General features: G+C 41.0%; 1 protein-coding gene across 1 annotated transcript in view; it reads left to right on the top strand.

Annotated features, from left to right (window-relative positions):
- Nucleotides 1-12,527, top strand: part of col12a1a (collagen, type XII, alpha 1a) — a 61,473-nt gene that overhangs the window by 32,033 nt on the left and 16,913 nt on the right. Inside the window, 19 exon segments of the mRNA XM_042501168.1 lie at nt 2,114-2,181; nt 2,183-2,241; nt 2,382-2,521; nt 2,619-2,748; nt 5,061-5,203; nt 6,601-6,730; nt 6,950-7,092; nt 7,274-7,403; nt 8,014-8,133; nt 8,264-8,410; nt 8,556-8,672; nt 8,790-8,942; nt 9,096-9,170; nt 9,264-9,403; nt 10,030-10,153; nt 10,268-10,411; nt 10,673-10,837; nt 11,082-11,120; nt 11,254-11,392. Coding sequence (XP_042357102.1) covers nt 2,114-2,181; nt 2,183-2,241; nt 2,382-2,521; nt 2,619-2,748; nt 5,061-5,203; nt 6,601-6,730; nt 6,950-7,092; nt 7,274-7,403; nt 8,014-8,133; nt 8,264-8,410; nt 8,556-8,672; nt 8,790-8,942; nt 9,096-9,170; nt 9,264-9,403; nt 10,030-10,153; nt 10,268-10,411; nt 10,673-10,837; nt 11,082-11,120; nt 11,254-11,392 — 2,306 coding nt within the window.

Raw genomic sequence — 12,527 nt, 5'->3', positions numbered from 1 at the left:
GACTGATAGGCACACAGATAAGATGCAAAACAACCCCCCTTAAATCAATGGTAGATGTTCCAAACAACTTTGGTGAAAAATATTTCATCCTCAGTACTTGGCATTTATGGGTTTGGGGAGTTGCTAAAGATCAAAATTTGATGTCATGAAAAGTTCACAGCAGATTCAGCTGATAATTTAACAACTCTGTGGGGAGACAGAGTACAGATACTTCAGAGATTTAAACTTTGATGGTTCACATGCAGTGTGTGCTATTGGCCATTTGTACGTTTTGTGTATGTGTGTGTGTGTTTGTGTACATGAAAACTGGAATGTACTTGCCCAGTCAGGTCAGTGTATGTTTGTGTAATAACCAAATACTGTGCCACAGATGTCATATAATGTGTTTTAAGTAATGCACAAAGTTGCTGTGCCTACCTTTGACTTTTGGTTCACTGTTATTGCACTTATTTAATTAAGTTCCACATTGCATCCAACATGACCTTGTAAATAGAAGTTCAGTGCAAAAGTCAGTTTGGGCTCTGCTGGTGTTACATCCTGTATGTCACTGGTTGACTATTAGTTTCCCTTTTAACACAAAGTGGAATGTTTTCCTCTTTTGTACTTGATGAAATTTAGTTGCCTGGGTGATATCACACTGAAAGGTTGATGGAAAACTGGAAGCTAGCAAGCTAACGTCAGCCAAGTCGTCTTGGTTCACTGTTAGAATTTCAACAAGTACAGCTAAAAGGGGGTTTTGCATTGTTTCGTGTGGGACAACAAGTCTGTTTTCGGAAATGTCTGACACACATTTTGCAATTGTGTACAAGAAAAAACTATCGCAGTGCCAATTTATAATACTCCCTTCCTTTGGCTTTCTTTTTTTTGTTGCTGATAAAAGTTTCAGCCAGTTGGTTGAGACACATAGCTGTACAGTGATTAGAGAAAAAGCACTATTACACACAAATCTGCATGCAAACACACAGCCACAAGTTATGTAGTAAATTCATCACCTGTCATGACCGTTATGACAAGACATCCGACTGTTTCAGCCATCAGTGCACAGATTTACCTTGGCCAGTCTGCTGTGTATTAATCTTGGCCAAAAACACATTAAAAAACATTCCTCCTCTAAAATGTTGACAGTCCAGCAGTTTTCAGGTACAATTCTTTCCACTTGGTTATTGAAATCAATTTAAGGCACCCATGGAGAGTTTGTTAAACTCGTTATTCCAACAGATAAACACATCAAATATCTTTTCCCTCTGTGTGCACTGGGGATGATAATGGTTTTTTAAAGCTATAGCTAGACTTTTTTAAAAAAAATGTAAATTCTGAGGATGAATAACTTAATTGGCTTTAACTGTAAACGACTGAACTAGTAAAGTATTAGAGTAGCTAAATTTATCATGTTCACATTCAACATCATCACCAAGAATTCACTAACATTTAAAGGACAGTTCACCCAAAAATCAAAAATACATGTTTGCTCTTACCTGTAGTTCTATTCATCAATCTAAATTATTTTGTTGTGAGTTGCAGATTGTTGGGATTTATTATTCTTTTACCAAATGACACATGCAGACTATATGACTGTGTAGAGGGAAGCATGCATTTACTTATGGATGAGAGGCTCGTGCTTGTGACAGTGCAAGATACCTGGCATTCTCCTGAACTGAGCTTGACTCCACATAGGTCCCAGGTAAGCTAGCAATAGACACAAGCTTCCTTCTGTGCGGTGATGCAGTTGGCTGATGTAGAGCAGCAAAAAGACAATAGTTCCTACTAAAAACTGCTCACATCAAGGTCTGAGGATTATCTTGAGTAACCAGGTCATGATTTTTGAAAAGAGACATTGCTGTTGAGTTTTCCAAATGTATTTGTGGGTGCTTTGAGCACCACAAGCCAAGAACAATCTAGTTGCATTATATCTGAGAAAAGGCAGAAATCTCTGCAACCTATATTGCCAACACTCAGCAACTCACACCAAAGCAATTAATAAACAGCACTACAGGTAAAAGGAAAATAACATAGTTTTGATTTGGAGATGTTTCTGAGAGAGTCATGTTAATGTTTATGTATTTTTTCACAATATAAAATCCAATTAAGATGACATTTATTCTTCCCCAACTAGACCCAAGTTGGAGGAAAGAAAACTACCGTCCTGCTTCCCAAGTTGACCCCTGACACCGAATACTCTATTACTGGGTGGGGTCTACGCCAAAGGAGTTGGCGAGGAGCTGAACGGCCTTGGAAAGACCAGTAAGTTGTGCTGCTCTTAGGGTACTCAAAAATGACAAGTGATAACAGTGAAAACCTAATGATAAATGTATACTGTTGAAGAAATACAGACTCACCAGGGTATGACACTTAAACCGTATTTTACTTCTATCTCACCTCAGGGCCTTTGGGCGGTGTTAGGAACCTGCGTGTCACTGACCCCACTACCAGCACCCTGAATGTCCAGTGGGAGGCTGCTGAGGGCAATGTGCGTCAGTACAGGATCTTCTATGTTCCTGCCGCTGGAGGAGTTGAAGAGATGGTGAGCTGGAAAACAGTTCTAGAGGCTTAGACCACATTGAAATGTGCTCTTCTATAGTGCCCAGAGCACAACCTGAAGTATGTCTTGTTCTATCCAGGCCCAGGTGTCAGGCAGCACCTACAACACTGTGCTGAAGAACCTGCAGTCTGATACCGTCTACACTGTAACTGTGGTTCCTGTCTACTCCATTGGAGAGGGACAAAGGATGTCTGAGAATGGCAAAACCTGTAAGCACTGCATGCATATAATCATTGGTATCAGTCACAAATGGTGCTCCATGCATGAACACTTAAAAGCAGTCATGACATCCTTGGAAAACAGCTTTCAGGGTCTAGAATAGACCAGACAGACTGACTAGAGGACCTCTGAGAATGACATATTGCATGACGGCAGTGGGATTTCAGGAATTCATTCATGTCCATCCAGAATGAACTCACTGGCCTCAGTTGCTGGCTGGCTGTTACATATTGTCAGAAAACCTTCAATGAAGCAGCCATATATTGTTTCAGATCAGCCAAATCCTTCTAAAAGCTCTAAGCCAAGCCAAACCGATCAAATACCATTGGTTATTTAGGAGGTGAATTAACATGCACTTAATTCACACCTCACTTATAAAATGCTACATAAGCCCTAACATAAAATGACAGTATTAAACTTTGTCAGATTAGTTCAAACTTCTTTGAAAAACTCAGACTTTTCCAGTTTTCCCACAACTTCAAACCACCAATCTCTGCTGGAATGAGTCAGCATTTTGCGGGCTGATTGCGTAGGAAGGAATTCCTCTGACTTTGCAACATTATAATGGTGTCTCCTCTCTCTTTACGGTAATATTGTCCATTTATAGGTTGGAATGAGGGGTAGTGGTCAGGATAATGGTGGGGCTTGGAATGGGGGAGGGGAGAAATTGGCGCTCCTTTGGGAAAAAGAAACAGTTAAGGGGAGGTAGAAATGAATAGAGAGCATTATAAGTTTTATGGCTCCAACTCACTTGGCTAAGGTCATGCTCCATGCCTGCTACTGTTACCCCCATTTTCCCTCCTGGAGCAATAGTCCTTCATGTTCTGTGGCTTTTTTTCCTCGACATGTTAACCAAACTCTGATACAGTATGTACAGTACATGAGATCATAGTGTTACAAAATTTATTATTTTTTACAGCTAACCTTGTGACTCTTTTGTGTCTGTAGATTATAGTATCATCTCCACAGTAGTGAAAGACATTCAGATTTAAAGATCTAATACCACACTGTAAAAAAACTCTAAGTCAAAGTCCTGCTTTGAATATGGTACTTTGAATATGATACTAATGCAGAAAAATCTAAAAAAGGTAAAAAAAAAAAAAAAAAAGAACACAACCACAAAAAACCTTCAAAATTATTTAAAAAAGGAAAAAAAAACAAATAATCATAATTATTAAAATTATTTAAAATAAATAAATAAAACAAAACAGATAGACACCCAAAACTAAAAAAAAAACAAAAAAAGGAAAAAAAACCACCCCAAAAATACCTAAAAGACAAAAAAAATTAAAAGAAAACTCAAAGCTATGAACAAAATTGAAAACACCCCCCAAAACTCCAAATTAAAAAACAAAAATTAAAAATTCATCAAAATAATTTGCAAATAATTTTCTGTCATTTGCATCTGCTCTCACTGTTTGAGCTAACTCTGCAAGCTGCTGGCTGTTAATTGTGCCTTCAAATTCAAAGCAGCTTTCAAGGGTTTGGTTTATGAAACTTTAAAGTACGGAAGCTCGCTCACTGTGTTGTGCCCACTGCGCTTTTCCTCTGCATTTATGGGGTTATAATGGGAAGCAGCACAAAGCCTCTAAACATCTGCTTTGGTTTGTTAGAAGGCAAGCTTCACACTGGGCTGCACATTTGCCTTGTACATTCTTTTCATTAACCTTTAGGGCCCTGACAGGAAGCGTCCCGTTGATAGCAGTATTGTTAAATAATGTCTTAAACTTGTCTCTGTTGGTTGCCGGCCAGAATTGTTCCCATTTCACTGAAATGTTCTCATGTAGTCATCGGGCTCTTCTGGCTGTCCACAAAACTAGTCTAGACCATGTTAAATGAGACAAAGAAAGAATGACACTAGTTAGACTTAAAGGTGTTATTTAAACACTTGTAAATAACCCCAATGTAACTACATAACAGAAAAGTTAACAGCAGCCAAACACAAATACAAATAGGAACACACAGTCACTTTTGGGTTGCAATATTTTGTATGTTTTTCTCATGTAGTTAATGTTTTACTGACCTCTCAGTTACCCAAGCTGATCAATCTTTTTTTGTCTCCTCTTGCCTTATCTCATCCCGTCTCTCATCTATCCTCCCAATCTTTACAAACCACTTGACATACTGGCCTATGACTCCACCCCGTCAACCACTTTTTCCTCTTTGTCTAACCTTCCTCTCATCAAACTTCTTTCCACTTTGTACCCCATTTTTGCTTTACCTTAACCCTGATCCTCCCACTAACCTCACACTTCCTCATCTCGAACCACGGCCTTGCCACCCATCATTCCTGGCTCTGCAGTGGAGCGTAGCCCTGTCAGAAACATCAGGGTTTTCAACCCCTCGACCAACACCCTGAATGTTCGCTGGGAACATGCCACAGGCCCAGTCCAGCAGTACCGGGTGGTCTATGCTCCTCTGACTGGCGCCAGGCCCTCTGAGTCGGTGAGTTTCCATCCACTGTGTGGGAGGATGTATAGTATAGTATATATAGAACATATGCATAAAAAGATCTTCACACTGGCACACAATGGCACTACTTTTTTATTGTCTCATCACAGCCCATCAGTAACCATATTATTGCTAATGCCCTTAAATCACCCATTATACACACACAAACACTGAGGGTTTATTAGAAAGGAGGAGCATGTCTCTGAAGCAGCAACCAATTAAAATGTTGACAAGCATTCACTGTATACCACATGTGATCAGAAATGAACAGCCTCTTCTTTAACTTTTAATAAACATTAGTCTGTTGACCAAATGGTCCATGTGTGAATGCATGTGTGTACTTACTGCCAGCTGAATTCCTCTTTTTTTACACACCGATAAAGATTTTAACCTAGACTGTGTTCATTAAATCACATTAAAATCCCACTCTTGACAGGATAGGTGGCATCTGGCACCGGTGTGCCCACATCTACTGGATTTCTGGGTTACTTAAAAAATCCACAAGGAACTTCTGAAGTGTTACTTTGACATGGCACCATTAGCTCTCAAGAGCATCTGCTGGAAAGATTGCGCCATTAAGAACAGCTTCTTCACTGGGCCTCTAATAATAACGTCTTTGAAGAGTGAGCCATACGTATTCAACTTTATTGATAGAGAGGTGCACATTTATGACAGGCTCGGCCCTTTTTCCATCAACAGAGCCAACGATGTGCGGCGATGTGGCTTTTACCAGCTGCCGCCATCATATTTAACACCAGATTTGTAGCATGAATTATCAGCGTCACCGATGTTGCCTGTGATGTTATTTTTTATATTGAGAATCTCAAGCACCTCAGTATGATGTTGGCAAGGGCCGATGGGAGCTGTCTGTAGATAACAACACATCCTTGTTGCATTTACATGTGCTATGAAACAATAGTAAACAGATTCAGCAAACCCATTTGCTGGTGTAACGCTCACACAGTGTGACCTTGCGTCAAACTACCTAACCCACAGACAGAGAGAGCGTGAGGAGGAGGTGATTCCTATGTAATCAGCTGTCCTCGCTGTCAGACCGGGCTAAAAGGCGATGTCAGCTGTCAAACATCAAAGGATTATTTGGCTCTTCCTTTGACTTAGTGCTGACAGCAAAAGGCAGCTTGGCAAATGGGTGGTGTTAAAGCGCGTGTACGACACAGGCAGCTGTCAGGAGAGAGGAGAAAGTGTTCTGGCAACGGAAATTACGTTCCATCTGTGCACCCATACACAATCACTCATTTTTTTTTTTTTTTTTAGGAAATAAATATTTGATATGATCTTTTTCTGATTTCACTAGTCTGTTTAGTCCACACATTTTGCACTGAAACTTGTCAAAACTGTCTATACCTGACATGAACCGTGTCTCTATGCAGATTGTGGTACCAGGGAACACCAACGAGGCCCTGCTGCAGCAGCTGCTCCCTGACACTGATTATAATGTCGGAGTGGTGGCCTTGTACAGTGATGGCGAAGGACCCACCATTAGTGATGCTGGAAAGACATGTAAGAACCTGGGCCAGTGTGATTAAAGAGACTAGGAAAAACAATCTAACAACCCTATGTATTATGCTTCTTAGAGTAGAAGAACATATCTAGTATAGGTATTTTAGTGATAAACAATTAGCCTAATTTGTTAGTACACAAAAAGAAAACACCTCTGAGATACAGGGATGTTTGCAATCTACAATGCAAACACTTTTTATTTCATGTTTCCTCGCTCAGTGCCTCGCAGCGGCCCAAGGAACATGCGTGTCTATGACCCTACCACCAGCACTCTCTCTGTGAGCTGGGAACATGCCGAAGGTCCTGTCACGCAGTACCGCATCACCTACGCTCAGACAACGGGAGACCCCATTGAGGAATTTGTAAGCATGTTTATAGTTTCACTTATTTCCAGTTACTGTTATAAATTCTCGTTTTAGAGTGGCAACTGTCCAGTTTTCTACTCATAGTCCTACGTGACAAACCAACTGTAATTGCTCACACAAATTTATTCCTAACATACCCTTGATTTTAATCCTTTTCTTTCTCTGATATGTCTCACAGACTGTCGTACCAGGGAACAGAAACAACGTGATCCTGCAGAACCTGGATCCAGACACTCCTTATAATATCAAAGTCACTGCCATATATGCTGACGGCGCCGGAGGACAGCTTGAAGGAGATGGACGCACAGGTACGAATTATTTAATCAGTGTAATCAGAGTGCTCCAACTGATCCAGAGATCATTTAAGGACATGAAACTAAGCATACTGACAGACACGTATTAAGGATATCATGCAGGGCTGCACACACATAAGCGAACACCAGAATGAGGAATCCACAGCAGAAAATCTGAATAGACTGATCCATTGATTAGGATCCTGAATCATTGTAGCATAAGTGAAATTTTTGACTTTCCATGAAGGCCAAACGCACTGAGAGCCTTTGCCAGATAATTATAACTGGCTGTGCTCCAGTGAGGGAGATCTCATGCTTCCCGTGCTGGCCGGTGCCCTGACTAATTTTGCCTTTCAAACAAAAGAAACCCTATTACATAATGTAATGCCACTCCGCTCCTTGAGGCGGCTTATTTTTTTTAAAAAGTAATTTCTCTGATGTGGTGGAATTTATCATCTCTTTGATCAAACATAAGATATTTCACCCTTAATTCAAAAGCCATAATGAGCAATAATCTATAATTCAGTAATTACCGTGCTGACAACACTGAATACACAGGAATGTCATCTCATTGCCATGAAAAGAAGCCCGTGTTGACTCTGCTGTCTCGACTTGTTTCCCTCAGTGGGTATGCTCGGCCCCAGGAACCTCCGTGTTTCTGATGAGTGGTACACCCGCTTCAGGGTGTCCTGGGATCCTGCCCCCTCCAGGGTCAACGGATACAAGATTATCTATTCTCCTGAGGGTATGGAGATGCTGTTATAGTTGTTAGTTACTGAGAAAATATGTAGTTTAATATTTCATAAAGTTACATTTATAAAATAAGGGAGACTTTCTTTTCAACACTTTTACACTTTGTTTATATCTCCTTTCAGGCTCTGATGAGTCCTTGGAAGTGTTTGCTGGAGACGTGACCTCCCACCAACTGCATAACCTGAAACCTGGAACCACCTATGACCTGAAGGTGCTGGCACAGTACGACACAGGCCTCAGCGGGCCTCTTGTTGGACAAGGCACCACATGTAAGATAATAATGCTATTATTCATTAGTTGACAGGTTTATCTGCTCAAAGTTATGGATGTTTCCAGCTCCAATCTACCATCTTGCAAAAATAGGTGGTGCTGTAAAAGAATATGTGCTAATTAATAATAATGACTTCTCTTTAGTGTACCTGAACGTGACAGACCTGACCACCTACAATGTTGGCTATGACTCCTACTGCGTCCGATGGACCCCTCACAGAGCGGCCACCTCCTACAGACTCAAAGTCAATCCTATTGATCGTAAGTGCTTTAGTCATTTAATAAAGGTTGATTTAGATATAGACTTTCAATTTGTTGGATTACTGCAACCTGAATATCTCTCATTTCATCCTCTTTCTTTTGTTGTCTCTCCTCTAGCCTCCAAGAGAGGAGCTCAGGAAATCACTGTCAGAGGCTCGGAGAGTAGTCACTGCTTTGATGGCTTGACCCCCGACACTCTTTACAACACCATTGTCTACGTCCAAACCCCAAACCTGGAGGGACCTGGAGTCAGCGTTAAGGAGAGGACATGTAAGATAACATCCTTTGTGCCAGTTTAATGCCAATGTATAAAAGGACGGCACTCTCACAGACTTTATCTACTGAAACTATTGGATCCTCCATTTCTTTTAAGCGTGTCACACTGTGTAAATGTTTTGCATGTGTTTCTGTTTTCTCTTGCAGTGGTCAAACCGACAGAGGTGCCAACGGAGCCTCCCACCCCTCCTCCTCCTGCCACAGTCCCGCCTGCACTCGATGGTAGAGCTTGTTGTTTAAGTGTTTTGAAATAATCATTCTTGTGACTCAGATAAGATTAGGGTCATCATTAATATCATTGTACCCGCTCCACAGTGTGCAAAGGTGCCAAGGCAGACCTGGTCTTCCTCATTGATGGCTCCTGGAGTATCGGAGATGAGAGCTTCAACAAGGTCATCCAGTTTGTCACAAGCATGACTGGAGCCTTTGATGTCATCAGCCCTTCTGGCATGCAGGTCAGAAAAAACCTTCATATCGTCAATGTTTATTTCTCTGTACGTTTCTCAAGGTAAACTAACTACATGCAATGTAATAATATAAGGGACTGTTTATATATGAATCAATACAGGTTACAGGTACCGACAGTACCTTTTACACTACCCCACTTTCTCTGGAATTACAAAAGAGTAATTTGAAAATAAAAGTAACAGACTTAAAAGCAACTTTGCTTTTCCAGTCTTTACTAATGACACATAGAGCTCATCTTCAGTCTCTGTCTGTTCACTTGTGTTTGTATGTGTATACTTGTCTAGCAGTGATACTAGGCTGTTACCAAAATAATATAGAAAAGAAAATAGACCAGACAACAAAGCTGTCACAGCAGATCAGCGCTGCAGCGATAGTGTTTGCTTGCTGGGAAGCTAAAAGAGCAGCTGCGGAGCTCCATGGCTGGCTTTCAGGCTTCAGAGCTTCAGCCTCTAGTCTGATCCTTGCTCTTAGGTGCCGAAATTTTGTCTCACATGAATCAGTACTTGGTAGTACCAACATAATCCTGTCGGTACCCTTAAAAGCACCCTAATGCCTGTGCATTGTATAAGAAAGTCATTGTTACTTTCTCATCATTTTTCTTCTCTTTCAACAGGTTTCATTTGTGCAGTACAGTGATGATGCCAAGACTGAGTTCAAGTTGAACACCTACCACGACAAGGGCATAGTGATATCCGCTTTGCAGACTGTGCGCTACAGAGGAGGCAACACCAAGACAGGTACACCACTGAAAAAAATAACAGTGGCATCTCAGACAGTAAATTGTTGTGAATTCTTTAAATTTGATGTTTTCTGTCCTCTCTCCTTGCTTCTCATCCTCCTCCTTCATCCAGGTGTTGCTCTGAAGCACGTCTATGAGAAGGTCTTTACCTCAGACAGTGGCATGAGGAGGAACGTCCCGAAGGTGCTGGTGGTGGTCACAGATGGACGCTCCCAGGACGACGTCAAGAAGAGTGCAGAAAAACTGCAGCATGCTGGTATGTATGGAATTGTTAATCATTGTTGTGTGTTTTGGTCTTTGGTGTACACACAGTCCATACTGTATGTAGCTGTAGAGCTGTTTTGAATTATCCATATTCCCGTTTTCTCCCAAACTTCGATTTCCACCATCAGAGCCACAGTTTAATGGCTGATTTAATAAACTTTTTTATTGTCCCTACTGTGATAAAACTGCTGATGGTTATTGGAAGCTTAACAATGGTCTTTGTGTTTTGTGTGTGTGTATTTTGCCCCCACAGGCTACAGTGTATTTGTGGTTGGAGTGGCCGATGTGGACATGACGGAGTTGAGACTTATCGGCAGCAAGCCCAGTGAGAGACATGTGTTCGTGGTGGACGACTATGACGCTTTTGCCAAGATCCAGGACAACCTGATCACCTTTATCTGTGAAACAGCCACTTCCAGTAAGACAAACATTAATACATCACAAAATACCATTATAGTTGAGTCTTTCTGCATTACAAGAGGAAAATATTTTGACCTTGATTTTGTTACTGCTGTTGTTGGTGATTAGTGCACCTGCAGAGGTAATAGGAATCTCACCCTTTGCTGCACAACTGATCTGCTGCCAGGAAATGTACAAGCAGACATGAATCACTTGCCCTAATCTCTTTTTCCAACCCTCTACAACTTTTTGTCCTGTTTCAGCTTGCCCTCTGATCTACATCAATGGGTTCACAACACCTGGTAAGCATACAGCTTCACCATACAACTTACACATTAAATAATTCCTCCAGAGACATTAGCTATTATGCTACGTAATTTAAATGTTTTGTTATTTCCATGCTTTCAACTCGTCTCCTTTTTATATCCTTTCTAGGTTTCAGGATGCTTGAGGCTTTCAACATCACAGACCGGACATTCGCTGGCATGAATGGTGTGTCCATGGAGCCGGGCTCCTTCAACAGCTACATTGCCTACAGGCTGCACAAGGATGCCTTCATAAACCAGCCCACCAAGTAAGGACTCAAGCTAAATAATACTGTGTGTCAAACAGAGGGAGTCTTACTATGCACATTTTCCCAGCCTATTGGCCCTATCTCTTGTGCGCTATAATCCTGCCCAACCCTCAGTCATTATTAATAATGATGCCTCTGTAGTCATCGGGGTTTCCCCAGTGCCCTTTGACAATGAGGTGAGGTGCGAGCAGGAAAAACAAAATTTGCTTGTAGAATTAAAAAGTTCTTGGACCGGGCTCTCCTCCCACCTGCGAGCAAACAAATCACCCCTGGGTCAAGAGCTTTGTCGCTTTATTGGGCCTCGTTTAAGTAGTTAGGCAACTGCAGAATTGCAGGAGTATCCAAGCCTCTTCAGCATACTTTGTTAATATGTTTATAATGATGCGTACTTTTTGTGCGTGGGTGCAGCCATTGCCATAATGTGCGTAAGTGGAAACACTTTGAATTGCAGCAATGGAGAGGGGACAGAAAATACTTTCAATATGTGAGCAATTTCTGCAAGGCCAGGAGGAAAACTTGCAATCAGGTTCTGCAGACAGTGTGACAGACTGAATGTTGTTTTACAGAATGCTGCAGGAGCAAGTCCTCAAGCCCTGAAGTGAGCTAGCATTTTTGCACATTCAGTCTCTTGTCTTGAAGTCCATGGATTTATTGAATGGGTTTTTGATAAGATGTATGTAAAAGATATATAATATGACAGTAAATAGTCCACATGTGAATTTTGAAGTGGCTAAATGAGACTACAGGACGCCATCATGTCAAACACGGCTTTACAGCCTCGTTGTGTCATATGACCATTGTGTACTTTGCTTATTGTTTAACGTTATCTGTTTACTCCTGGTAATGACATCTTTGCTTCAAAACTCATAAAAGTTGTGTGTGTTTCTGATAATTATATTGCTGAATAAAATGTATAAGTATCATGTATAAACTTTTGTTTATATTATAATTTATAATTTGTTTGCCACAGAGCAATAATCAGAAATCCCATTGGCTTTTTGTTGAGGGAACCAGGTGATGTAAACTTCTGGGATGTCCTACAAAAAAAACATTGTGTGCAATAGTTGAAGGCAAAACGCACTGAGCTAAAATGAAATGAGTGCTCAAAAAATGCCTTGATCGGACCCGATACCAA

Source organism: Plectropomus leopardus, chromosome 14 (assembly GCF_008729295.1).
Source record: "Plectropomus leopardus isolate mb chromosome 14, YSFRI_Pleo_2.0, whole genome shotgun sequence".
NCBI classification, from domain to species: Eukaryota; Metazoa; Chordata; class Actinopteri; order Perciformes; family Serranidae; genus Plectropomus; species Plectropomus leopardus.
This window is presented reverse-complemented; position numbering and strand designations above follow the sequence as displayed.